The sequence below is a fragment of the Sinocyclocheilus rhinocerous genome, unplaced genomic scaffold (genome assembly GCF_001515625.1).
Source record: "Sinocyclocheilus rhinocerous isolate Xijiao unplaced genomic scaffold, SAMN03320098_v1.1 scaffold623, whole genome shotgun sequence".
NCBI lineage: Eukaryota > Metazoa > Chordata > Actinopteri > Cypriniformes > Cyprinidae > Sinocyclocheilus > Sinocyclocheilus rhinocerous.
Genome location: NW_015644631.1, coordinates 896,343 through 922,684, shown reverse-complemented (window position 1 = coordinate 922,684; position 26,342 = coordinate 896,343). Strand labels below are relative to the sequence as shown.

Sequence of the window (26,342 nt, the reverse complement as noted above, 5' to 3'; positions counted from 1 at the left end):
TCTCTATCTATCTATCTATCTATCTGTCTGTCTATCTATCGTTCTCTATCTATCTATCTATCTATCTGTCTGTCTATCTATCGTTCTCTATCTATCTATCTATCTATCTGTCTGTCTATCTATCGTTCTCTATCTATCTATCTATCTATCTATCGTTCTCTGTCTGTCTGTCTGTCTGTCTATCTATCTATCTATCTATCTATATGACTGTTTGTCTGTCTATATCTATCTTCTTATTTAGTAAATGAATAAGTAGATGTGAGTTGGTAAGGACCAGCAGTGTATCTGCATTGAGTTTCAGAGGTGAATGGGAGGATCGCACTGGGGGGCTGGTGGAGGGGGGCAGTGGAATTCTTGAATCCTCAAATCCTGGAAGTGGGAGGTACGATGAAAAAAAAACCTCCTTCATATTCATTTCGAGAGGAAGAATCGCTGCTGTGAGCAACAGAGAAAGCGCAAGACAAACACGCACATTCGCAGCAGTTTACTTCGGTGTGACTCGTAAATCTCCGTTCGCCGCGAGACACCCGCGCGAGTTTACGAATGAAAAAATTCCCAAACAGCAAAGACGTGGAAGTTTTCTCAGGTCCCTCTACGCACCTGGACCAAAAGCTTTTGTGTGGTTCAGCTGGTTTAAACGTGACTCTTTTTTTCCTCGCTACTTTTGCATCAACTTCAGCGTGGGACATTTTCTACGGAGAACGCTTGTTTTGGAGTAATGTTTTACAAACCTAAATAACTCCCACAAGAAGTGCACTTCAACACAACCCAGTGCTCACAGTAACATCCAGAGGTGAGTGTTTTTAACTTTGAGAAGAACCTCAACATTTTACGTGTTATCTGATGCCTGTGATGTTTATTTTTATTGAAGTAGGCTATATGAAAGATACGCCCGAGTCGTAAGAAAAACACTTCAGACACTTATATATTTCTGCGTATTTTAAAGAAACTTTATTTTGAACGTTTTATGTAGAGAGGTCAATACAGAAGTGTTGTTACAGCCTATATTATTGAGATATAAAGATAAATAGAGTCTATATGTGTACTATAGGCTATATGTATAGAACCTTATACATATAGCCTATATAGTTGTGCTTTTTAAAGTAAAATATTCCCATTTCCATTGTATTTGCACATTCATGAAGAGACAACCCATGAATAGGTGCTCACAGCAGGAGTAGAATAAGAATGCTACATTGTGTTCCCTCAATTTGCATATAAATGAATATGAAAAGTGACCTATTTTGAGCTGTAAAACCCTAGGTGGTATTGCCTGTCCAGTGTTTCTTATGGATGCATTGTGTTCCTTGAGGAAACAAACCTTTCCAGGATCTGTTTCTGTGTTAATGATAAATCAGGGTTTTTTTGTGTGTGATTTAACTGAGCTGATATTCCCTGGCCGACCTCTGTTGTAGACTTTAGGGGGAAAGATAGTAGCACTAGCACTAGTAGAGTCATTCTAAACATCTTGGTCAAGAACCATTGAAACTGAGTCAGTCCCATGCTCGAGATGTTGCGCTAATGTAGGGCCACTTTCTGATCACGAGTGAATGTGTCGGCATGTCAGCATCTCTGAGGATGACTACTTCATTCCACAAGCATTAATTTCAGAGATGATTTATGAATAAAATGATATTTTTCAAAACCACAACCTCCCTCCCAGAGGAGCCCATATTGACTTATTGTGGCACTTTGTGCCGAGTTACAGCCAAATCTCATAGTATGTCAACTGGAGCCCATCCAAATTGAATGTGTAATATTGGATGCGCTGAAAGACGAGCTGCGTCCATGCACCAGGTGGTTATTCCTGCTGCTGGTTTCGTCCAGAATTTTAGATATTCCATGAATCATATTTATGGTTTATAACTTTTGATGTTCCAAAAGGAGTTTTTCGTAGCAATGCCACAGAAGAACCATTTTGGGTTCTCCAAAGAACCTTGACAGTGAAGTTCTTAGTTTGAGGAATATTTTAATAATCTAAACAACCTTTTTCCACTAGAAAGAACCTTTTGTGCAATGTAATGTTAAAAGTTCTCCATGAAACAATTGATGCCAATTGGAAGAACCTTTATTGAAGAACCTTTATTTTTAAGAGAGCATAACCACTAATGTCATTTCCATTTTTCAGAGTTTTTACTGTGTATAAGAGATTATGCAAAACAAAGCCAACAGAGGTGTGGATAGGAAGGCAAATGGCAAAGTAATTCACTTGGATTTCCTTTCCTAATCTATACAATTACAGGTGTAAAGCCTGATAACTACCCAGGCGGTCGAGAATAGGGGGTGGTGGGGGAGTTGTGGGTTGGAGGGGTCCTGGGATGGATTGCATGACTATCTCCCAAAACAAACACCAAGTCGAGGAATGTCATGCATGGACGCAGCAGCATAGTAATTAAGGGTCCGGGCTGGACTCTCAGGGGGGTAGGGAACACAGCAAACTCCGAACTTTAATTATCACAATGGGCTTTTCAAATGCTCCTTTTGCATTACTGTGGAGAACTCTGAAAGGACTGCTGGTTTCAATGCTGTTTTGGTGGCAGTAGTTGAGTAGAATTTTCTTTGTTTGGATTTATCCATTTAGAAGAGGCTTTTGTCCAAAGCAGCTTGCAAAAGAGAATAGTACAAGTATAAACAACTACTGAAAGGTTATTTAGGGCCAGATATGAAAATAAATAAAACTGTTAATTATTTTTGATATATATATATATATATATATTCATTTTATTAACTGTTTTTGCTGTCTGTACATTTATATATAATTTATAATTTATTTAATTAGTTATATGCATTTTCATATTTGCTAATCTGTAATATGCATACATTATTTTTTATATAATATTTGATATTGTTTTTTTTTTTTTAAAGATGTTTAGTTTAATTAGAGATTATTTTTTTTCTTTTCTTTTTCAAAGTTAAAGCTAAATAAAACAGATTATTTGAGTATGTTTTACAAGAAAATACGATTTTATTCTTTGGAATTTCACGTTTAATTACTTGCCATTTCTTTGTAGTTATTTGTGAAATTTACTAGCAATTTCTGAGTGAAAATTGTTTCAAAGTATTTATTTTATATTATTTATTTTGATGTTATGGCTCGTTTAACATTGGAAATGGCTTGTTTCCTGCACATAATGTTTTAAAAAGCACAAGCTATCAAGCATGAGCACTATTAATCTCTATTTTTTATTTCAAAATCCATCAGACTGGTGGTAGGACTGTGCAACATGTTAGCTATTATTCTTCTAGAACTTTACACGTTTTTTTTTACATGGTTTCGTGACTGTTGTTGAAAAACACTTTTATAGCTCATCCAATAACATTTCTTTGAATCTCACCAGTGTGCCGCAGTTTAATGTGTGAAAAAGTGCCATGAGTAACTCCACATTCTCATCAGTTTAAGAGATTCTTACATTTTACTGCTTTGACCCGGTTATGGACAGTGCCTGGGAGGTAAATGAACTGCGTTTATGGCCTTATCATAAACCCGCTGCACATCAGCATTTAGGATTTTTCATTCAGGGTCACCACCCACCGCAGAACGACCGTCTCTTCATGTACTTGCCTTTAGCCGAATTACTCTGGCATAAAACCATCCGACAGCTCTCAGTAATGGACGGACATCCCTCGTTTATCATTCTTATGAGGCGATCATAATTAACAGAATTGGATGTTGCTGTACTTCAACTCCTCTAGATGAAAACAGATCATGGTTGAGTATTTTAAACACACTTGTGCGAAACTGAGCCTTGCAATGAAGGTGCTAATCAGTTGAAACAACTTTGTTTGCATTCACTAATACTCTAATTCCCCTCATTCTTAGTAATGAGAGCAAAACATGTGGCACCAAATTGTGTTGTTTCAGATTGGAAATTGCGAGTAAAGTTGGAGGTGCGAGAGCAAATGGTTTGCAGCGTGATTATTGGAGGAGGGGGTACAAAAACAACCACCAGATTACGGGGCTATTGTTGGGTAATGTTTGGCAGGGATGGAGGCGTGACTGTGGTCCCGAGGAAAGCCAAGTGTCAAGTGGCGAGTCTTAGGGGGTCATAGCATTAACAGATGTGTTTCACACCACCAGGATGGCCTCTCTACACCTACTCAGGGGGGCAGCTGCTGTTGGGTGAGGGGTCGAGAGGTTTGGGGCCTCTGTTTTCTTTATACTTGTGGGAAAACCATGTTTAAACTACTTTTTGATTTGTGAGGTATCTAGTTTAAGTTACAGCCTTTTCTTGGTTAAGTTTGAATTTTTTGTAATAGGATGATTGTTGCTTTGAATTTAGGAGATTTGTTATTATTTATCAGTGGTTGTTTAATTGGGTGGTGAATTGATGCATGAACAGTTGTCAATGCTAATCAAACTTAATTAATATTTAAAAGCAATGAAGGAGCCTTAGAAGTTGAATTAGTGAGTACCAGATGGGCTTCATGGCCAGGTGATGGTATTATTTCAGTAAATGAGAGCGGTCTGGTCTTTGTAAGCAGAGCGTGAGTGTAGTTGGGCTTATATTTTGTGGCTCTTTGATATAGTTATAAGTGGGAACTTATACTACTGTTCAAAAGTGTGGGGCTGGTAAGATTTTTTTAATGAATATAAAGTCTTTTGTGCTCATCAGGGTTGCATTTCTTTGATCAAAAATACAGTAAAAACAGTTATATTGTGAAATATTATTACAATTTAAAATAACTGTATTCGAGCCGTTCATGCCAGACTGGGGAGAGAGGTGTTGTAATGTAAAATATGTGAAAAATAATAATTGTTTTACGAACAACCTAGTATGAGAGCCTGTTCTAGTACACCTCCAAAACAAAATCAAGACTTTGTAAAAGAGCATAATAGGACCCCTTTAAAATTGATTTTATTCCTCTGATGCAAAGCTGAATATTCAGCATCATTACTCCAGTCTTCAGTGCCACGTGATCCTTCAGAAATCATTATAATATGCTGATTTGAAACTTTTGAACGGTTTGTTGCTTTAAGTCCTTAACTTGTTCCTACTGCAATGTGATGTGTCTTCAAGTGATTTTGATCAGAATAAAATGGACTCGTTCACAAAATTAAGAGTAAAGACTGCATATTAGATGTTTATTTGACGCTTTATGTATGCAGTTTATCATTTTTGTGTTGCCACAGAGAATTATGGAACGTGTAGTTTTATTGTGCAATCCTGTTGCCACAGTCATCTAAATTTTTTAGCATGTAAAGAACTCTTTTCCACTATAAAGAATCTTTTATAGAATGGAAAGGCTCCGAGGATTTTAAAGGTCCTTCATGGAACCATAAATGCCAATTTAAAAAAAAAAATGGGGAAAAAAATCTCCAAAAGCCAGATCATTCCAATGAAAAGTTCATTTTTTTCCTCCTTTGCATCTATGCATAGCGTGTAAGACTAATTCCTGTACACATTCTCTTTTTGGCAGGTAGCTCTATGCTTCCGGTGTTGAGGGGCCAGTGCTGCCCACAGTTGTGTGAATGAGCTGACTCGGCCCACCCTCCTCGCCCAGCTGCCGTGGCATGACTTCTCTCAGGATGATGAAGTCATGGCGTTTGCTTCTCCTGTGGGTTATTCTAGCTCAGCTCCCCTTGGCCCACTCACGTCCCGCAGTAACCGAACAAGGTAAGTTTTTCCAGTTCCCATGTCCACTTCCAGGCTGTTCATATTCTGAGGTGGCACAAATCGAAACAAATGGAAGAAAGCAGCACATCTTTTACTTGCGTGATTTAGGTTTGAATACATTCATTTGATGTTCGCTGGTTTACACTTGGCTCCAGCTCATGCAGCAGCAGAGTTCTGGTCACGGCTCTGTTTTTGATGTGGAGTTAACTAGCGGAGCTGGAACTCATTAGGGTCTGATGTGCTGTAGGATTCCAGATGCTTTTCCTTTATGCATCCAAAGAGCTTTGGGGTCTTTCGCTCTTTCTTGAAACCTTAGAGGTTCAGATGGATCACGGTGGAATGCGCAGCATTACAAAGACTTCTCAATGTGCTAAAAGTTCTCCAAACACAATACAGACCTCTATAGCAATCGGAGAATGGCTTTGAATAATTTATTCATTATATCTGGAATGCTCATTAGCTGCTTCTCTCTTACTCATTGGTTTTGATATATTGGTACCATATTGGATATCAGTGTCTAGTTTTAGTCTAGTTTGTGTTTTTGTACTTTATTAAAAATGTCTATATAGTTTTAATTTATTTTAATTTCAGTTTATTATTGTAGTACATCAATTTGAACCAAAAATGGCAACTAACTGAAATTAAATGAGTTAATTTTTACATTTTATTTCAGTTAACATTTATTTGATGTTAAGTAATGAAAATTGTTTCATGGTTTTAGTTAACTGTAATAACCCATAATTAAATTATTTATTTTTTATTTTAAGTAAAATAAAATGATTTTTTAAATTTTATTTCAATTAATGAAAATTGCTTTATGGTTTTAGTTAATTGTAATAACACACACACATATACACACACACATATATATATATATAAAATGTAAATAATTTCTTTTTTATTTTAAGTTGTTTTTTTTACATTTAAATCATCATCTTTGTCATCATGCTCACATTTAGACAAAATAGTATTCAATTTTAATATTAATCATAATTTTTTTTATTTATTTAGTCATTTAGCAGACGCTTTTATCCAAAGCGACTTACAAATGAGGACAATAAAAGCAGCCAAAACTAACAAAAGAGCAACAATATATAAGTGCAAATGACAAGTCTCGGTTAGTCATTACTAGTCATATCATGAAAATTATTATCTTTTTGGTCTGAATTTTTATATTGATGCGTCCTTATAGTTCATTGTTTTGAGTCGAATCTTGAAGTTTGATAATTTGCTTTTAACTTTATTGTAAAGGCAGGGGTCAGAATTGTTGTTGTGACAGCCTGACACCAACACGCCTACACTAGTCTCAGTTGTTTACAGCCTTATTGATGATGCATGTTTGCCTACAAGTGGACATAGTGTCCATTCACAGCCACTTAAGACACTGATATGTTGTACACTGTGGGCTGCAGAGCTCATCTGCATGTGAAAACAGCCATCGTCCATATCCTGTTGCTGCATAAACTCTTGGTCCATTGTTTGCCTTGATCGAACTGTCTGTTTGCCTTCTTCCCTGAATTAACTTGTTGTAGTGACTCGGTGCCCAGGACAATTACTAGCCAGGCAGGAAATCCCAGAAGCAATCCATCCAGGCTATGACTTCCTTTACTGATTCCCAGCCAAGTCCAGAGCGTAGCACCAATCCTGGTCGATGCGGAGAGACGGTCGGCTATAAGGATTTGAGGCTATTTTTATTGAAGGTTTAGTTCATTAAAAGGCTCATAATGATCGGAAATGCAATGACATTTAGGCTTTTAAAAGATGTTGCGGATGAATAATGAGGTGATGTCAGATGTTGTCCACTTCCGCTTGGACTGACTGACCAAGACAAATGGGTCGGGCCTCCGCCTCCCTCTGAGAAAACACATTCTCTTCACTTCTCCAAGAAGCCAGTCCGGAACGGTCTGAATTAGAGCACACAGATGTGCGTTGGTACGGCTCGCTGATGAAATCATGCTTGTGTTTTTGGGTCAGTCAGACTGGGAAGAATGACGTAGGAGCATATCAAGATTTTTTCTGTTTTATGGAAAATGTTCCGTTTTAATTTAGTTAGATTATTTTCTAGCAGTCATAAACAAGTATTTTTTCCACAGAATTTCTTCAGTAAACAAAATGTGCTTCCAATTTTACAGTTTCCCCATTTCGGCTGTTTAGGTGGTGCACTTCTCCCCTTTTTGTCAACTGCTTCAAATTTTACCAGAGAAATGGTTTGAATTTCTGCATGTTGAGGGTCAAATTTAACTGCATTTTTATTCACAGTGCCGTTTTATGTGCAAAAGCTCATTTTAATAGATGTTTCTTGAGCATCAAATCAGCATATTAGAATGATTTCTGAAGGATCATGTGACACTGAAAACCGGAGTAATGATGCTGAAAATTCAGCATTGCATCACAGGAATAAACTAAATGTTAAAATATATTAAATAAAAAAATATTTATTTTAAATTGTAATAATATTGTACTGTTTTGCTGTATTTTGATCTCATAGATGCAGCCTTGGTAAGCTTAAGCATTTTCATTTGAAAATAAATCTTACCGACCCCAAACTTTTGTTCAAATCAATTGCTACATTTGCTTCGAATGAGTTCATTACTTGGTAGAAGCTAGCTAAATTAGGCACATGCTAATAAGGACAGGCTCTTTGACATGTCGTCATACTCAAAAACCATATGCAAAGTTAAAAAAGACCTACAGACTACATTAAATACCAGTTCAGTTGCCAAAACAATTGAATTTCTAGAGCAATTTAGAAACCAAACTCTTAATGTTGCATATTGTTGTGCCTATAAAAGGCAGGGTAAGATTGATGTTTTTTATGGAAATTTTTGTAATTTTTTTGCCACTTAAATCAAAACCACTTGTCTATGAAGAATTAATAAATGCTAGACTCCTCTAAAAATAACTTATCTGGATTTATTGCAACTATAGTCACACAGCCAGGGTTTAAGTTTAGTATAAAGGCATCAAAGGGCATGCTGGGAGTTGTCAGCCCTCTTAACTGCAGTTGTAAGTGCTGTTTTACTCGTAAATGTGAGGTTTAGGGGTGCACGTCATATTTCTGCTCTAGTAAGTGACCGGAATGACTGGAAATAAAATGAATGGAATGATATAGGATGAGACATCAGTTCTCATTTTATTTTCAAGACCAGCATCTCCCTCAGCCTCAACCTTTCCTGCACACCATGCTTTTTTTGTTAAATTGGGCTGAAGTGAAAGTTGATCCCAACCCCCTCTCGTCCCGTTTCCCTGCCGGGATTAAGGGGCCTGTGATCCAGGAAATACCTCCACTTGGCTCAAGTGAGATCTCCATGACAACTAGCCGAGGAACCTGCTGTTACAGGCTCTTCTCCGTCTCTCCAAACGCGCTCTCTTTCCCCCTTCTGTCTCTTACAGATCCGCTCACATTGTCAGGAAACACTGTGGAGGACAAAAGGGACGGATTAGTTTGTTTGACAATTAAGGTGACTTTAGGTTGGTGGGGGGTCTCTTTGAATGGGACAGCTGTATGTTCTGGCGTCAGGGATTTTTGGGCTTTTGTTTGGTATGTAGTGAAACTCAGGCCTAATAAGTGTAATGGGCCACAGGAGGTTAATCTTTAAACTGTTTCATTTTTTCTTCAGAACTTCCCCCTCTTTTGTAAAGGAAGTATCGCATTTCGAGTTGTGCGAATCTAATGATAAACATGACTGGACCACATTACACCTCAAAAACAAAATAGAAAAAAAGGAAATAATTATTCATAATTTATAACAATTATATTTTGCTGCACTATATTTAAGAAAATAGCATATTAAGGCTATTTAGGTTTTGTGCATTGTGGCATTGTGCATTTTTTTTTTTTTTTTGCAATTCTTATTCTTCTCAAACATTATATTCCTGTAATACCATATCATATTTCTGAAATTGTCCATACAATGTTTTATTTTAATTATTTTCAATTATTATTATTATTATTTATTTTTTATTTTTTAAATGATTAAATGCAGTACAACAAATACTATCTGATATATAGATACTTTACAAATAAAATAGCTAAAATCATTAAACCATCATATTTTCACATTCTAGTCAAAAGAAGAGATTTTTGTTCATTACTGTAATTAGCTTTTTTGTATCATGTAGTGTGCTTAATTATAATAAATAATATAATCATGCAAAAATGTTAATGCTTAAGGTTGCATTTCCTTTGTCCAAAAAAATATTAATTATTTACTATTCATTTTAGGTTAAAATATGGCCCAAACATGATCTTGACAGGTTTTGTGAGATTCACAAAATGTAGATCACAGAGTTGTTTCCGAATATCTGATTTCTGCATTACTTTCTCATTTTATTCTTCTTTGACTTTGTGGCAGTTTTCTTATTCTTTATTTCTTTTGTTGGTGGTGGTCCTGTCATATTTCATGCGTTCGTTTTTTTTCACTTCCATAGTTTTCTTTCCCCATGGTGCTTTAAAAGCTCTTCCCTCTTTTGTTAGTCATGGCCCTTAACTTTAAGTTTTGTGGTTCTTCACTTTTCTTTGGACAAGAGTCGTCTCTTGTTCACACTTTGTTTTGAAATGCTGATTTTGATCCAGTGCCCCCTTTGCCAAACATTCGCTGGTCTTCTGTTCCACCACTAGTCCGAACAGAGGTGAAAATGGAGCTGCACACATTGTTCTCCGGGGAGCGTTTGTTGCTGCAGTGCTTGGCTCAAGACGAGACCGCGATCACATGCCTAGGGGTCATCTGGACTAAAGACCACGCTGCAGTGCTGAATGGAGACCACATGCGGGTGAACAGGGGCCAGATGGAGATCGGGTCAGTGGAGCTGACAGACTCGGGGCTTTACACCTGCACTGTCCAGAGCTTGTTCGGCAACCACTCTGACTATTTCATCGTTAATGTGACAGGTATGTTTTGTAGGAGTTTAGAGAGGATGAGCTTTGCGTTTTTTCTTATCGAAGAAATACTAATTTCTTCACAAACGACTCCTTTTGTTTTTGTGGTATTGCTGATGGTGTGTTTTTTCAAAACCCTTAACTCATACCGCATGGTTTGTGCTATGGACATGAATGATATCTGAAATGATGTGGCTTGTTAAAGAGAGTTGTTCTGCTACTTTTCTAAGCAAACGAACAAGAAAACAGGTGACAAAATGTCATGTTAACTAATATTGAAGGAGGAATCTGAATCATATTTAGAGACCAGAATATCATAGAGGCTCTTTTGACCCTTCTGGCCTGGTGGCTATGTCTCTATCCATGTATTTTTATATACATTTTGGGATATTGCATAAAAAAAACTATGGATGTAAATGCCAATATGTGCATAAAATCTTAAGATGGGCATTAAAAACTCAATTAAGGTGAATATTTTTTTTATCTGATAAGAAAATGTAAATAAACTACATAAATTCCTTGATGCGCAACACATAATTTTCAGATATTTTACTTTTTAGTTGTTGTTGTTTTTTTTTGCAATTTCGTATTGTTCTCAAAAAGGACATTGAAAATTTTTCGTTCATGTTATATCTAAAATACATGCAATGTTTCAGTTTCAATTTATTCTTTGTTTTTTTATTATTATTTAAATGCAGTACAACAAATAATATCCTGTTATGAATAAATACATTATAATTTAAATAATATCTAAAATCATTATTATTTAAATACATTTTTTTCACATTCCTGTCAAAAGAAAGACTTTTTTTTTCCATTACTGTAATTTGGTTAATTGTAAATTGATCAATTGTCATGAAAATATTTTCTTTCATTTCATTTTTTTCTTTATTTTCTAATGTAATAATTATTTTCTTTTAACTATAAAATATGTTAAAATATGGTTAAAATATGACCCAGACGTGATCTAAGCCAGTGTTTCCCAACCTTTTTTTGTCACGGCACCCTTTGGAAATTTTAACAAACTTGTGGCAGAGCGACTGAGCGGAGCGCACACGCATAGAGCGGGATAATACGCAGAGCGTCACACCACGTGAAAGTGAAACCTGAGCGGTGAACTAATTTTCGGCAGCCGAAATTTCGGTGCATTTCTAATTATTGGCGACATCAGAAATGGATATTATATAATAGATGCTTTTTTTGAACATTTTAGCAATTTAAAAATATTAAAAAAAGATTTTTTGCTCGGCACCCCTGCTCTGGACAGACGGCACCCCGGTTGGGAAACACTGATCTAAGCAACCACATAGCAACCCCCTGGCATCGTGCAGGCAAGTTTTGCACAGGCAAACACCACTTATTGTCTTTTGAAGTTGTTAAAAACTAGTTTAAGTTGCTGTTTGGGATTGTATTGTTGTTATAGATGAGCAACTGAGACATTGTGATGTCGTTTCTCTCTGTTCAGCTGTGGAATGTGTCAGGCGTTGAGTGGTGAATTTGTCAGACAGCTCCCCAGAGTGTGTGTGTTTGCGTCTGTGTGATGGGAGCGTGGGCACGGCTCTGGAGCGGAGCCTGTAGTGACTCATGCGCTCTCACTGTCCGACACTCTGTGAAGGGCGGATGCGTTACTTCATCCTGGTTCACTATTCAGATCAAGCAGGAATACAAAATCACCAGAATACTGTGAATACATAAATCATTTCATAAATAAAAGCATTGCAAGCCTCTCCTTTCTCAACCTGCTACTATTCTTTGCTTCATGACTGGTAAAATCAAACACTTTAAGGGATATAAATCAAGACATTAGCAGGTTTGACAATCAAGGTGGACAAACAGACAAATAAATAACCACATCTGCATGTGCTTTGCTGAATTTGTGACATCTAAATCATGCATGATGAGTTGTGGACTCATGCATGGCTATATTCTGACCATGGGCGGCTGTATGAATTTATTCTCTGACACACATCCTGTCGACTTTGTCACAGGTCATGCAGTAGCGTCTTCCGAGGATGAGGATGACGATGAGTCATCATCAGAAGAGAACAAACCATCAAGTAGCCAGGAGCTCTTACGTAAGCATGCACTCTCGTTTTCGGGAAGGAAATCAAATGATGAGTTGTTTTTTGTTATTAATACCATATTTCCTCTGTAGCGATGGCACCTCATTGGGCCCAACCTGAAAAGATGGAAAAAAAGCTTCATGCCGTACCGGCCAGCAAAACGGTGAAATTCCGATGTCAGGCCGAGGGAAACCCGACTCCGAAACTACGCTGGCTCAAGAATGGAAAAGAGTTCAAAAGAGACCAGCGCATCGGGGGCTATAAGGTACGTTTGCACATGAGCAGACTTCAGTAACTGACTGATATCACTGTTATGTGGGACATACAGCCCTCATTTACTCTGCACCTGAGCCGAGAGAACGAAAGCTGATACCTCAGCTTACAATAGGCCAAAATCACAGCCTGAATCTCTACACCCTGAACCCGACACCTGAATACACACACCCTGATGTTAACGTGCAGGAAACAACGGAGCTCTGGTTACAAATAGTTTGCCGTAGTGATTGGGGCTTGGCAAAATATTTGTGATGATTTGCTGCCGATTTAAAAATGGATTCAAGAGAGTTTGTCACACCAGCCATATAGAAGTAAACAGAGGGGTGAAACTCGTTACTTTTAAGGCCCCAGAAAATGTAAAAATGGCTCAACATACAGTAGAGAGACGATGTGCAAATATCAAGACAAGAAGTACCACAATGTGCTAGAACAATTAGTAACCAACAATTAAAATTAAGCAACATCATTAATATCAAAGTGATTTTGATGTTTATTTGGCCAATACGTTCCCTTCAGGGTGCATTATTACAATAGTTTTGCAGTTACAAGAGCATTAAAACTGATGTTTTAAGTGTCTTTAAACTTGAGTAAACTTTCTTTTCTGTGAATCAGTTTCAGAATCATGATTCATTTACGAATCAGTCAGTCTGTTTCAATTAACTGCTTCAAACCTTTATCCATATGTGTTTTTTTAATGTAATAATTTAAAATTACTATTATTATTGTTGTATTGGTCAGCATAAATGAAAATTATTAAATATTGTTCTTATATTTATTCATACTTCTGTTTGGTAAATGATGGACTCTTTAATTGGAAATTAATCATTTTAAACCATCAATAAGCCAAAAATAGATATATATGTATTTCACATAAGAGATTTGTGAATGGAGTATGCATACCTGGTTTTCATTTTTTGTGTGTGTGTATTTGGAGAAAATATTGTGTGAATACACTTTAAAGAATATTTATTTTCTTCTATTCTCAGCTGCGGGAACACATGTGGACCATAATCATGGAGTCCGTGGTGCCCTCAGACAAGGGCAACTACACATGTCTGGTGGAGAACGAATATGGAAGCATCAATCACACCTATCAGCTGGATGTAGTGGGTCAGTCAACTCTCAATATCGACCAGTAGCAGTTCAGGAATAAATACTGTGCTTAAATAGAAATCTAACAAACCCTGTCTTGTGTATATTTCAGAGCGATCGCCTCACAGGCCCATCCTGTACGCTGGTCTCCCTGCAAATCGAACAGCTGTGGTCGGCAGTGACGTAGAGTTTGTTTGCAAGGTCTTCAGCGATCCCCAGCCTCACATTCAGTGGCTCAAACACATACATGTGAATGGAAGCAAACTGGGACCTGACGGACTACCTTACGTACGCGTCCTAAAGGTAAAGGTTTACATAGAAATGCAGTCAGTTTGCTTAAGTCTGACTAACATGGAGCAGTTTCATATAAGTGGTCCACACATATTAGGATGTCTTGGGTTGGGATTGGATGTGATGAATTTGGTTTCTTGTCATCTCCAGCACTCGGGGGTCAATAGCTCGGACACCCAGGTGCTGACGCTCTACAATATCACAGAAGAAGAGGGCGGTGAATATATATGCAAAGTGTCCAATTATATAGGAGAAGCCAATCAGTCAGCCTGGTTAACTGTCCTTAGACATGACATGCAAGGTAACTTGACCACAGGATAATCTGTGTTGCATGAAGTGATCTCCGCAGAGGTTTTAGCCTTGGGTTTCTCTCATGCTTTGGGTTTTCCTATCCGATTATGCCATGGAAACTCCCGGTCGACCCAACCAATGGCGACAACTCCCTCGCTATGGATTGGGTCTTACCGGAGAGAGTCTCCATGTGGCTTGCCTGATGTGGGTGGAGGTAGATCGAAGGTGATGGTGCTGGGCAGCAATATTTGATCGCTCTACAGGTGATAGAAAGTTTTCAGGTGGATTCCCGAGCATCTAACTGGTTTTTAATCCAACCAGATAGACGCAACGACTCCCCAAAATTTCCCAAGCTCAACGTTGTCCCGCTTCCTCCTCCCTTCCCCTCACGTCTTGGGCCTTGGGTCTGCTTTTCTCGTTCTCTTCCAGACGGCAGGCCTCAACACCACCGACAAGGAGATGGAGGTGCTCCAGTTGAGGAATGTGTCCTTTGAGGATGCTGGGGAGTATACTTGCTTGGCGGGCAATTCAATTGGGATCTCCCATCATTCAGCTTGGTTGACCGTTGTCAAAGGTATCCGGCAACTCTTTTCTGTCCTCTCTAGACCTTTCCTTCTCGTCCCAACAGTGGCTATTTGTTTGTGTCATTCGCCAGTTTCAGGTGAACCACGTATAAGTCAAAGAGCATTTGCCAGTGGGTGATTTTACCCAATATTGTTTGATATTGAAAGAGCATTTATTCAAAGAGCATTTATTCAGCTATCACTTTAGCCGGTGTATATTTTGCACCGTTGACAAAGGACGAGGTGTTTCATGGGAACGTGTGTGGCCGTCCACAGGTGCAAATCACCCATGCGTGGCACCAACATGCCGAGTAGACCAAACATTTGGATTTTAGTGACATCTTCCCATATAAGTATCATCTTACTGAGGTGCCCTCAGTGGTTTTCACTTCCCATTGACCTGGCAAATGACACCAGTTATAGCACTGTTTCACCTCCTTCACCTACTAATTTTTCTCTAAATACCTCGTTTTCTCTCTCTGACCTGCTATCTTTGTTGTTTTAATGAGTGGTTAGTGCACATCAAGTCACCTATATTCAGATTAAATGAGTTATAGTTATGCTCATTTTGAGAGTAAGCAGACTGATAACAATTTGCATAAAAGCTCTGTTCCAAAACCTAGTGAGTTACTTTGTTGTCTTCTAAGGCAGCATCCTAACTGTGACTGAACCTCGTAAGTGACTTATTGGAATGCTTGACATAGACTGTGACTTCCTGCACCCCACAAAAAGCACAAAGGAGATTCGATTTGCACTAGAAACTGGCGTTAGCATATTGCTAAGATGACAAATCAATAATCTACTCTACTGGTTCTCAACCTTTTTGACTCCCCTTAGTCCACAATAAGAATCGAAGGCTTGATGAATTTTCTGTTTTTCATGATTTACTCGATAAGGATTAAGGATTATAATTTAATAATAATTAAAGCACAAGACTTTTATTAATTTACATGTTATTTCTCGATCTGGAAATGTCTCTTTTAAAATGAGGTTATCTCATGTATCAAGACAGTGGGAAACCTGGTTCTTCGAAAGAAAATAAAACATTGTTGAGGGATTGAATTAAAATAAGAATTAGCTTTTTTGTAGCTTATTTTAATGCTTGGTTTGTCTTGTTTAATCATTTTAAGTCATCTCGAGACCCCTTAGAAGTTCACTAAGCCCCCCTATTGGGCCCCGGCACCTCTGATTGAGAACCTCTGCTCAAAATGGTTCAAACAATATTGGGTAAAATCACCCACTGTTAAATAATTTTTGAACCACTTTTTGTGTGAAGCATGAATATAATGCCTTAAAATGGGATCTAGGTACCGGTATAGTTCTGGAGCAGCGTTATAGTTCTTTGACTATAATCTGAAATTATTACTGTGACTTGATGCTGCATTATCATTGGATCATTAAAACATTTTTTACTAATGTATGAAGTTGGCATCTACTTACAGAGTTGTGTGGCTATGATAGCTTGATGCCACTTCCTCTAATCCAATGGATTATCAGCTTGATCACTAACTAATATGGGTTTCCTTGTGGGAAAAATAATTCATGATCAGATCAAGCATCACAAAATTAGTTCCTTATCTTCTGGAGGATTTGTTTTATTTCAACCACTGTATACTATTGCAGAACAGCTCAACTCTATATGAACGATGCTCTAATTTAATAACAACCCCTCAGGTGTAGCCATGTGTCACTTTGGCCTTCCAAGACAGTTTGGCCAGGATGGTTCAGTTTCATACTTGTGCATGGGATGACTGCAGCCTCACGCTGGTGGAGAATGTGGGGCGAAATACTACGCCACAAAGGAGCCATTATGTGGCCACAAAAGGGTGCTTGTGCTCTTTTCTCAGTGCCAATAGTGTCAAATGCACTGGTTGAAATAAAACAGAGCTTGGTGTATGTGTGGATACGTGTGTGTGTGTGTGTGTGTGTGTGCCTGTCACCAGCATCTACCAGTGTGTGTCAATCCAAAGCACTGTTTAATGCTGTAGTAGACACAGTAACAGAGGTGTTCTTGACACTGTAAAAGTGAATCAGCCTTATTAGTGCTCTTTGCTATGGCAAGCATCACTATTATAATCCATATTTTGTCTAAATACATTTACTTGAGAAGCAAAATTTGTGTAAAATAACATCAAGTTCAGCATAAATTTATGGAAGCCCGTTTCCGCCACTGAATAAAACATAAAAAATGTAATTGTGACTTTTTATCTCACAATTCAGATTTTTTTTTTCTCACAATTGCAAGTTTATACCTTAAAATTCTGACTTCATTTCTCAGTTATAAAGTTAGAATTGTGAGTTTTAATGTCGAAATTGCTGGATATAAACTCACAATTGCATTGAAAAAAGTCAGAATTGTGAGATAAAAAGTCGCAATTACATTTTAATTTTTTTATTCAGTTGCGGAAACGGGATTGCATATAAACCTCACAATTTTTTTATTTATACTTAAAATAAATATAATTAAATTAATTTTCTCTGAAAACAACTCTATATCTTTTTAATTTTGCTTGCCAAGTAAATCAAGTAAAATCTTGTTTTGAGGATGTTTTTACTGGAAAACTAGACTTACGAAACAGAGTTATTGTCGTTAACTAAAACTAAAACTGAAATAAAAATAAATGTAACCTAAAATAGTAATATTAAAAAATAATAATAATAATAATAAAAGTGACAAAAACACATAACAAAATTACTCAAATTCAACTAAAATTAAAATGAAAACTGAAAATATAAAATTAAGAGTATTAATAAAAACTATAATAGTTTAAAAATAATGCTAAAATAACACTTAAATAAAATAAAAAAGTAAAATATGATGTATAAATAAATTTTTTTACTGACTGCGTAGCCTTCTATTTGTCCCACAAGCCCCAACCGCTCCCTCTGCAGTCCCCAGTCAGTCCTACCTGGAGGTGCTGATCTACTGCGTTGGATTCTTCCTCATCTTCCTCATGGTAGGAATCGCCACCATCATCAAAGTCCGCAGCTCGTCCAAGAAGAGCGACTTCAACAGCCAGCTGGCTGTCCATAAGCTGGCCAAAAGCATTCCTCTCCGCAGACAGGTAACAGATAAGGGCCTTGATGTACTGCTGTCCAAAGAAGGGCCCTTGTATCCTTCTAAAGGCCCTTAAAACCCCCCATTCTACTTCCTCACTCTACAGGTGTCGGTGGAATCCAGTTCCTCTCTGAACTCTGGCGTGATGTTGGTCCGACCTTCACGACTCTCCTCCATGCTGTCAGGGGTGTCTGAGTACGAGCTGCCCCAGGACCCATGCTGGGAAGTGCCCCGAGAGAGGTACACACACTGTGCATCTAGAATTTGAACTTTTCTCACTTCTTTTCCTCTGTAACAGGGTCAAATTATTCTGATATCTTGTTCATCTGTATTTTTGTAACAGGCTGGTACTTGGGAAACCTCTGGGCGAGGGCTGCTTTGGTCAGGTGGTGATGGGCGAAGCCACTGGACTGCACAAAGACAAGCCCAACCGCATAACTAAAGTTGCTGTGAAAATGCTGAAATGTATGTGGTTTTGCAAATTAACCGCCTAAAAGACCCCATGAAATGATTTGATGCGATTTCTATAGGATCTGACTGATTTATGATAAAGCAACCATAAAAAAAACCCTCATAGTCTTACATTAAAGGAGAGACCAGAATATCATACCCTGCAAAAATATTTTATTTATATTATTATTAAATTAATTAGTATTTTGTCTTGTTTTTCTGTAAAATCATTAAAACAAGATACATTTACTTGAGCAGCAAAATTATGTACATTTTCATATTCTCTTACTCGATTTGAAATGTATTTTGAATTAAAATACATTTATAAATATTATTATTATTGTTAAATATTACAAATATTTATTGTGCTTACCCCATTGGCATTTTTTTTTCTTGTTTTAATGATAAACCTCACTAAATTGTATTAAATTTCTGCATAAACAAGAATAAGGAATTTGGGGGGAAATAAATGCAAATATACAGAATAATAATATTTTTCTAGAATAGCCATATTTATATATTTATTTAATAAATAATAATAATAGTTATTATTATTATAAGGTTGAGGAATTTATTATGTTTAGGTATTTATTTTCAATAATATATTATAAAACCAGACAAAAATACTAATTAAGGAAATGATTTTTTGCAGACCAAACAGACATGGACTTTTAGTCATAAAACTCCAATTTTGATTTCATGGGGGCTTTAAGACCAAACCATATTATTTATCAGATAACATTATTAACCAGACCTCATCAATATTTTGCATGTTTTTATTAGCTGACGCCACTGAGAAGGATCTGTCTGACCTCATCTCAGAGATGGAGATGATGAAGATGATTGGAAAACACAAGAACATCATCAACCTGCTCGGAGCTTGTACCCAGAATGGTAAGAGCCCATCTGATGATTCTATTCTGAAGATGCTGGATCACACTACAAGGATTTCCTCTCTCAAAACACACGTTTGTTTCCAATCTCCTGAAGGCCCTCTTTATGTCATCGTGGAATACATCGTTGTCGATGATTTTCATAATCGATTTTATCGATTAGTTGTTACAGCCCTAATATTGTGTAATTTATTAAAAAAAATTATTTAAATTGTGCGCTGAAATTAATGCTTTTTTTGGTCTCCGTGTGTTCCTCAACAGTGTATCCACAGAGACTTGGCAGCACGCAATGTTAACAGGGTCAAATTATTCTGATATCTTGTTCATCTGTATTTTTGTAACAGGCTGGTACTTGGGAAACCTCTGGGCGAGGGCTGCTTTGGTCAGGTGGTGATGGGCGAAGCCACTGGACTGCACAAAGACAAGCCCAACCGCATAACTAAAGTTGCTGTGAAAATGCTGAAATGTATGTGGTTTTGCAAATTAACCGCCTAAAAGACCCCATGAAATGATTTGATGCGATTTCTATAGGATCTGACTGATTTATGATAAAGCAACCATAAAAAAAACCCTCATAGTCTTACATTAAAGGAGAGACCAGAATATCATACCCTGCAAAAATATTTTATTTATATTATTATTAAATTAATTAGTATTTTGTCTTGTTTTTCTGTAAAATCATTAAAACAAGATACATTTACTTGAGCAGCAAAATTATGTACATTTTCATATTCTCTTACTCGATTTGAAATGTATTTTGAATTAAAATACATTTATAAATATTATTATTATTGTTAAATATTACAAATATTTATTGTGCTTACCCCATTGGCATTTTTTTTTCTTGTTTTAATGATAAACCTCACTAAATTGTATTAAATTTCTGCATAAACAAGAATAAGGAATTTGGGGGGAAATAAATGCAAATATACAGAATAATAATATTTTTCTAGAATAGCCATATTTATATATTTATTTAATAAATAATAATAATAGTTATTATTATTATAAGGTTGAGGAATTTATTATGTTTAGGTATTTATTTTCAATAATATATTATAAAACCAGACAAAAATACTAATTAAGGAAATGATTTTTTGCAGACCAAACAGACATGGACTTTTAGTCATAAAACTCCAATTTTGATTTCATGGGGGCTTTAAGACCAAACCATATTATTTATCAGATAACATTATTAACCAGACCTCATCAATATTTTGCATGTTTTTATTAGCTGACGCCACTGAGAAGGATCTGTCTGACCTCATCTCAGAGATGGAGATGATGAAGATGATTGGAAAACACAAGAACATCATCAACCTGCTCGGAGCTTGTACCCAGAATGGTAAGAGCCCATCTGATGATTCTATTCTGAAGATGCTGGATCACACTACAAGGATTTCCTCTCTCAAAACACACGTTTGTTTCCAATCTCCTGAAGGCCCTCTTTATGTCATCGTGGAATACGCCTCTAAAGGAAACCTGCGGGAATATCTGCGTGCCCGCCGGCCGCATGGCATGGAGTACTGTTACAATCCTGACCAGGTGCCTGTGGAGAGCATGTCCATCAAAGACTTGGTCTCCTGTGCTTACCAAGTGGCTCGTGGCATGGAGTACCTGGCATCCAAAAAGGTATTGTTGACATATCTGAAATTAATGCTTTTTTTGGTCTCCGTGTGTTCCTCAACAGTGTATCCACAGAGACTTGGCAGCACGCAATGTACTTGTAACAGAGGACAATGTAATGAAGATAGCAGACTTCGGTCTGGCCCGGGATGTTCATCACATAGATTACTACAAGAAGACTACAAATGTAAGCAGTCAGTTCTTCATAGTTGTATTTATTATCTAAAAAGTCAATATATGACAAGATGAACGTCTTTATTTCTTCTTCAGGGCCGGCTGCCTGTCAAATGGATGGCACCTGAGGCTTTGTTTGACAGGATTTACACGCATCAAAGTGACGTGTAAGATGGCTCATATGTTTTCAATTCCAGTATATCTTCATATCAGCTCTCTTACTTCATAAAAGTACAGTTTCTTGGTTCTGTTTTGGTACTGAGTGATCTCATGTTGTAGGTGGTCTTTTGGTGTTCTTCTGTGGGAGATCTTCACTCTGGGGGGCTCGCCTTATCCAGGAGTGCCCGTGGAAGAGCTCTTCAAGCTACTGCGAGAAGGTCATCGCATGGACAGACCCTCAGCCTGCACTCAGGAGATGTACGGCACATTATAATTAGTGACTAAAAGATGTTCCTTTTAGTTTGATTAAATAGAATCTTTAAAAACTTTTAAAATGGCAACATTCAAACAAATCAAAAACATTTAACTTCCATAATGTGAAACATTTTTGAGTGAAACTTATCATATTCATTTATTTGTTTGTTTTTGTAATAATAATTATTTATTTATTTTCTTTCTTTTTTCTTACTTTAGCAGATTTTTTTCTTTAGGATAAAAAGGCCCATTCAGATATTTTGATTAGCAACTAAAATCCTTCTGAATTTGATAAAATAGAATCTTTTAAAAACATTTAACTTCTATAACACGCCACATTCTTGAATGAAACAGACTTTGTAATTTATTTATTTTAATAAATATTTATTTGATTTGCAATAATAATAATTACTTAATTATTATTAAAGTAAATATTTATTGAAACGGACTATATTTTTTATTTATTTTAATAATAAATGTTATTTTTTTCTATATTATATAATTATTTCACTTTTTTTTGCATTATTTAATTACATCGCTCAAAAATGTGTCAACCATTTTAATACAAGTTTAAAAGATTCCACTTTTGGTGGAAAATAGCAGTAATTACATATTTTTCATTAGAATAAAATGCAGTGATGAATTGTGCACAATAAGATTTAATACAAAAATAAATTATTTCATGTTGTCTTCACATAATGGCTCAGTTAAGCAATTGTTTTTTTTTCTCCAGATACCTGATGATGAAAGACTGCTGGCATGCAGTTCCCACACAGAGGCCAACTTTTAAACAGCTGGTAGAAGACCTTGATCGCACCCTGTCCATGATATCCAATCAGGTAAGGCCAGCAGACTACATAAGTAGCTACCTTTTATGTCAGCATCCCACTCAAAATGAATCCTCACAAGTGACTGATGTGAAATGCATATCATGGGCAGCAACTCTGTTAAAGGGTTAGTTCACCCAAAAATGAAAATTCTGTCATTAATTACTCACCCTCGGCGCGTTCACGACAGTATCATGACGCGAGCGTGTGGCGGTGCCGGCGCTGACCCAGATCTGGCGTGATGACGTCATTACGCCCGCCACATACTCGCTTCATGATACTGTCGTGAACACGCGTCCACAAGTGACGCAGTAGAGATGAAAATGTGGAATAAAGTCATTAATTTAGTTTTCTTTGTGCAAAAGTAAGTAATTAATGTAAAGTAATTAATGACAGAATTTTAATTTTTGGGTGAACTAACCCTTTAAGGCTTGGGTCCAAAATGCAAATATGCTGCTCCATCTGCCAACTTGGATGAAAATGTTCACTGTTCTCATTGAAGTGCATTATAGGAATGACTTAATAACGTATATGTTTCCCTTGCAGGAGTATCTGGACCTCTCCGTTCCCCTGGAGCCCATGTACTCTCAGGTCATCCTGAATGAAAGGAGTTCCACCTGCTCCTCCGAGCCGGACTCAGTCTTTTTAAGAGAGTCTGGACCCGAAGAACCCTGCATCCCTCCGACAGTGCCTCCACAACAAACCATAAAATCCTTCAAAAAACGCTGACAGTAGAGAAGACCTGGACCTCCATGTTCACAGAGGATCTCTCTACATCTTTCTGCTTCCTCTGACTCGTAAACTCTGCAGGCTCAGAGACTGAGGTCAGCCTGGGCCGTTCTAGCACAGAAACGCACGCAGGAGGAAACGTTTCATACCAGCACTCTCAAAAACAAGACTGATCACAACAGAGAGTCTCACGTGGGGAACTATCAAACTTTCTGTCCTTCGATTGTCCTTCAGTGGGTTCAATCCTCACAAATAAGATGTTTGAAAAGCATCACAGAAGGATGAAATGGTTGTCGACCCCAACAAAGTCAATGGGGTGGAGAAATAATTTCAAGTGTTACCCAGTAGAGTATGTTGGCTTTGTAAATGTGGTTAAATTGTACAAATATGAAATTATATAAACACAATGGTTTTATATTACTATTATAATTATTATTATTTTGTATGAACTTAATTCATGAACTTAAGAACATGATCCGCAGCACAGTGTTCTAAACAGTCACAACAGTTGTCACAACTTCTACAGTCTGCAGTGTTGGCTTGACCAATAGCTTGAATTTGGGGTGGGGCTATCTGTTTGTTTGACCAATGGCGGATGGAGTAATTGTTTAGGAAACCTGTTTGAAAACAGTAATTTTTTGCTGTTTGTCAATGCTAGTCGTGCAGAAATTACACACTTCACCTTTAAACGTCAAATATGTTCTGGCTGGTTGTGATTGTGTTGCATTTTCTCTTTCACTGTGGAAAAATGAATAACTTATGGTTAAAATTTTCATCTCGTGCCTGTATAGAAGATGGTGTCACACAGATTAATGGGAGACTTTCTATACGTTAAAATAAGCTACAAATGAAATCTGTTACTCATTGCTTGCTGTTACGATTGTAAGGTACGATTACCGTTTGATTGGTGTCCTGAAAGACTAAATTCAAGTGTGAATGAATGTTTAGTAACTCTTAATATGAAACCGCTGGAATATGTATGTCTGTTTAGCATTAGCATGGTGGTTGACAATCTGTTAGCACCAGTTTCAGAGCATAGCATGTCTGTAGCTTCTTCATAATTTGAAGCTAGACTCTCAAACGACAGGGCTTATATGACAGGATTGGCAACTTGTGAGGAACAGTGTACATTTTGTTCTCAAATAGAGTTTTGATTCTTGTGTGATTGTTTATGGTATGTCCTGATGTGAATTTCGAGGCAGTGGCCATGCACTTATATTCAGGCTTTCACTGCTTTTCCTGTGGGAATATAAATAAAAAATGTTATATATAAAATATGATCTGAAGCTGGCATTTGTATATGTAGCTCATGCATGCAGGAAATAAATGACAGGCGAACCAAACATCTTAACTCACAAGCCAGAGGTTGTTGGAAGGGCAAGTGCGTAAGAAGTTGCCGACCGTCCACTCATGTTGAAAGCTTGAGCGAGAGCTATGCACATGATTAACGGTGAGAAGAAAGTGTTTTCCCCTCTGCCGGCCCTCATCGATTAACCACGCCAACACCAAGAGCAAACAGCAGCATCAGGCTGTATATCAGGAGGAAAAACTCTCATGCCAGTGAAACAAGACCGCTAAGCACACTGGCAAGTCTTTAGATCTTTGATTAATGCTAAGCAGTTTTTCAGTAGACTGAATCCAATTTGGCAATCTATTTTACAATCCAAACTCAAAATTCAATCATTCAGGTGTGTCTCTCGTCTGAAAATATAACAGATACATTTTAATAATTTTAAATACATTTTTTTAATGATGTAAAATTATTATTAGCATGACACGCTAAGCTACAGTGACTTGAATATCAGGATGTGTTTCATTTGCTTGATCCATCAGAAACCTTTTAGCATCTTTGTCTTTTCAATCTCAATAATCTTGTTGCTTTTAGCAGGAAAGGGTCATAATTGTATTAATGCCTGGAAATAGAAGTCACATCTGCCGGTCTGTTTGTGCCATCGCACCCCTGTAAAAGCTATCTATGGCCTACACACCTGCCTTTATGAGCAGCTAATGGGCCATGAGGTGCAATTAACCGTTGGCCATTATCACCTTTGACAGATGGTCCAGGAAAGTCCTGGATAAACGACTCAAGTGCTCAGTGACAGTGCTGTCATTACAACCAAGGGCCTCAAGACAAACATTTGAGCAAACAAATGTAATTATTTGGGCTCCATAAAGGTGGTACGTTACCAAGCTGTAGGCTAAAGACTTAGCACAGCATATCTAAAGGCACTTCCATGATTGTTGTGCTTGTGTGTTTGGTTCAGTGTGTTAGAATCAGAAGAGAATCAGCATTTTCAAGCCATGCGTTCCCTCTGTAATGTCCTACTGTTTTCTACAATAGTGATTTTAGATTTGTAAGTAAAACAGGTTCTGTAGTTAGTATTATTTTAAAGAGACTGAACTTTTGTTCTATAAGTTGCTAATAAGTTGCTAAATGCCTGACTGCTTCGCAAGCACATTCGTTCAGTAGCAGTGTTGCCAGATTGGAAATGTCCAAGTATCGTACCAGAAGCTCAAAATTATCGTACACGAGTCAAACGTACAGAATACAGCTATTTAACTTTTTAACACGACCTGCAAATTACCACAATAGATAACTAGGCGTACCGTGTTTACATTGGACGCGAGCAGTGCGACAAAATACTATAGAAACCATTATAATCAGTGACTGTTTGCACTGGATGCCACACGACACGACACATACCCGACAGTAAACTGATGCCTCGTTCTATTTATAACGTATTAAAATGATTTTTAACACTCGCTTTGTCGCGTCCAGTGTAGACAGACTTTAGATGTTAACTCCACATCTGAGCCGCTGTCATCGGAAGCCTGCGTGTTGCCAGATGTTGAGGGGGTTCTTGCCGTCATGGACCACAACATAGTGCTCGTTGGCTTTAAAGCAGGGCACCCTCCTGTATTCTTACACACTCTGAGGTGTTTAGAGTGTCTGTAATGAGCCGATTTCGTGTATGAATATAGAAGCCCTATGACTACAACTACCATCATTTGAATTGTCATAAAAGTATGAAATTATCGTACATTATGGGATATTTTTTTCCGTTATTGATCGTACATCGTACAGAGGTCAAAATTATCGT

The 26,342-nt window shown here is 37.3% G+C and overlaps 1 protein-coding gene across 1 annotated transcript; it reads left to right on the top strand.

The window, feature by feature from the left end:
• Positions 1-400: 400 nt before the first annotated feature.
• Positions 401-24,501, top strand: LOC107758647 (fibroblast growth factor receptor 1-A-like). The gene is made up of 17 exons (XM_016576442.1): positions 401-793; positions 5,419-5,615; positions 12,483-12,569; positions 12,650-12,822; positions 13,820-13,943; positions 14,038-14,228; positions 14,367-14,517; positions 17,942-18,135; positions 18,235-18,368; positions 18,472-18,593; positions 19,362-19,472; positions 20,913-21,103; positions 21,162-21,284; positions 21,368-21,438; positions 21,551-21,688; positions 22,419-22,524; positions 23,059-24,501. Exons 2-17 carry the CDS (start codon positions 5,513-5,515, stop codon positions 23,239-23,241), a joined length of 2,202 nt encoding a protein of 733 aa, XP_016431928.1. The 5' UTR covers positions 401-793; positions 5,419-5,512; the 3' UTR covers positions 23,242-24,501.
• Positions 24,502-26,342: the final 1,841 nt, after the last annotated feature.

Excerpts from the sequence above, each read along its gene's own strand:
- LOC107758647 (XM_016576442.1), top strand. The coding sequence starts at position 5,513 with ATGACTTCTCTCAGGATGATGAAGTCATGGCGTTTGCTTCTCCTGTGG. Across the intron at positions 21,104-21,161 it reads AGTACCTGGCATCCAAAAAG|TGTATCCACAGAGACTTGGC; the intron begins GTATTGTTGACA and ends GTTCCTCAACAG. Across the intron at positions 22,525-23,058 it reads TGTCCATGATATCCAATCAG|GAGTATCTGGACCTCTCCGT; the intron begins GTAAGGCCAGCA and ends TTTCCCTTGCAG.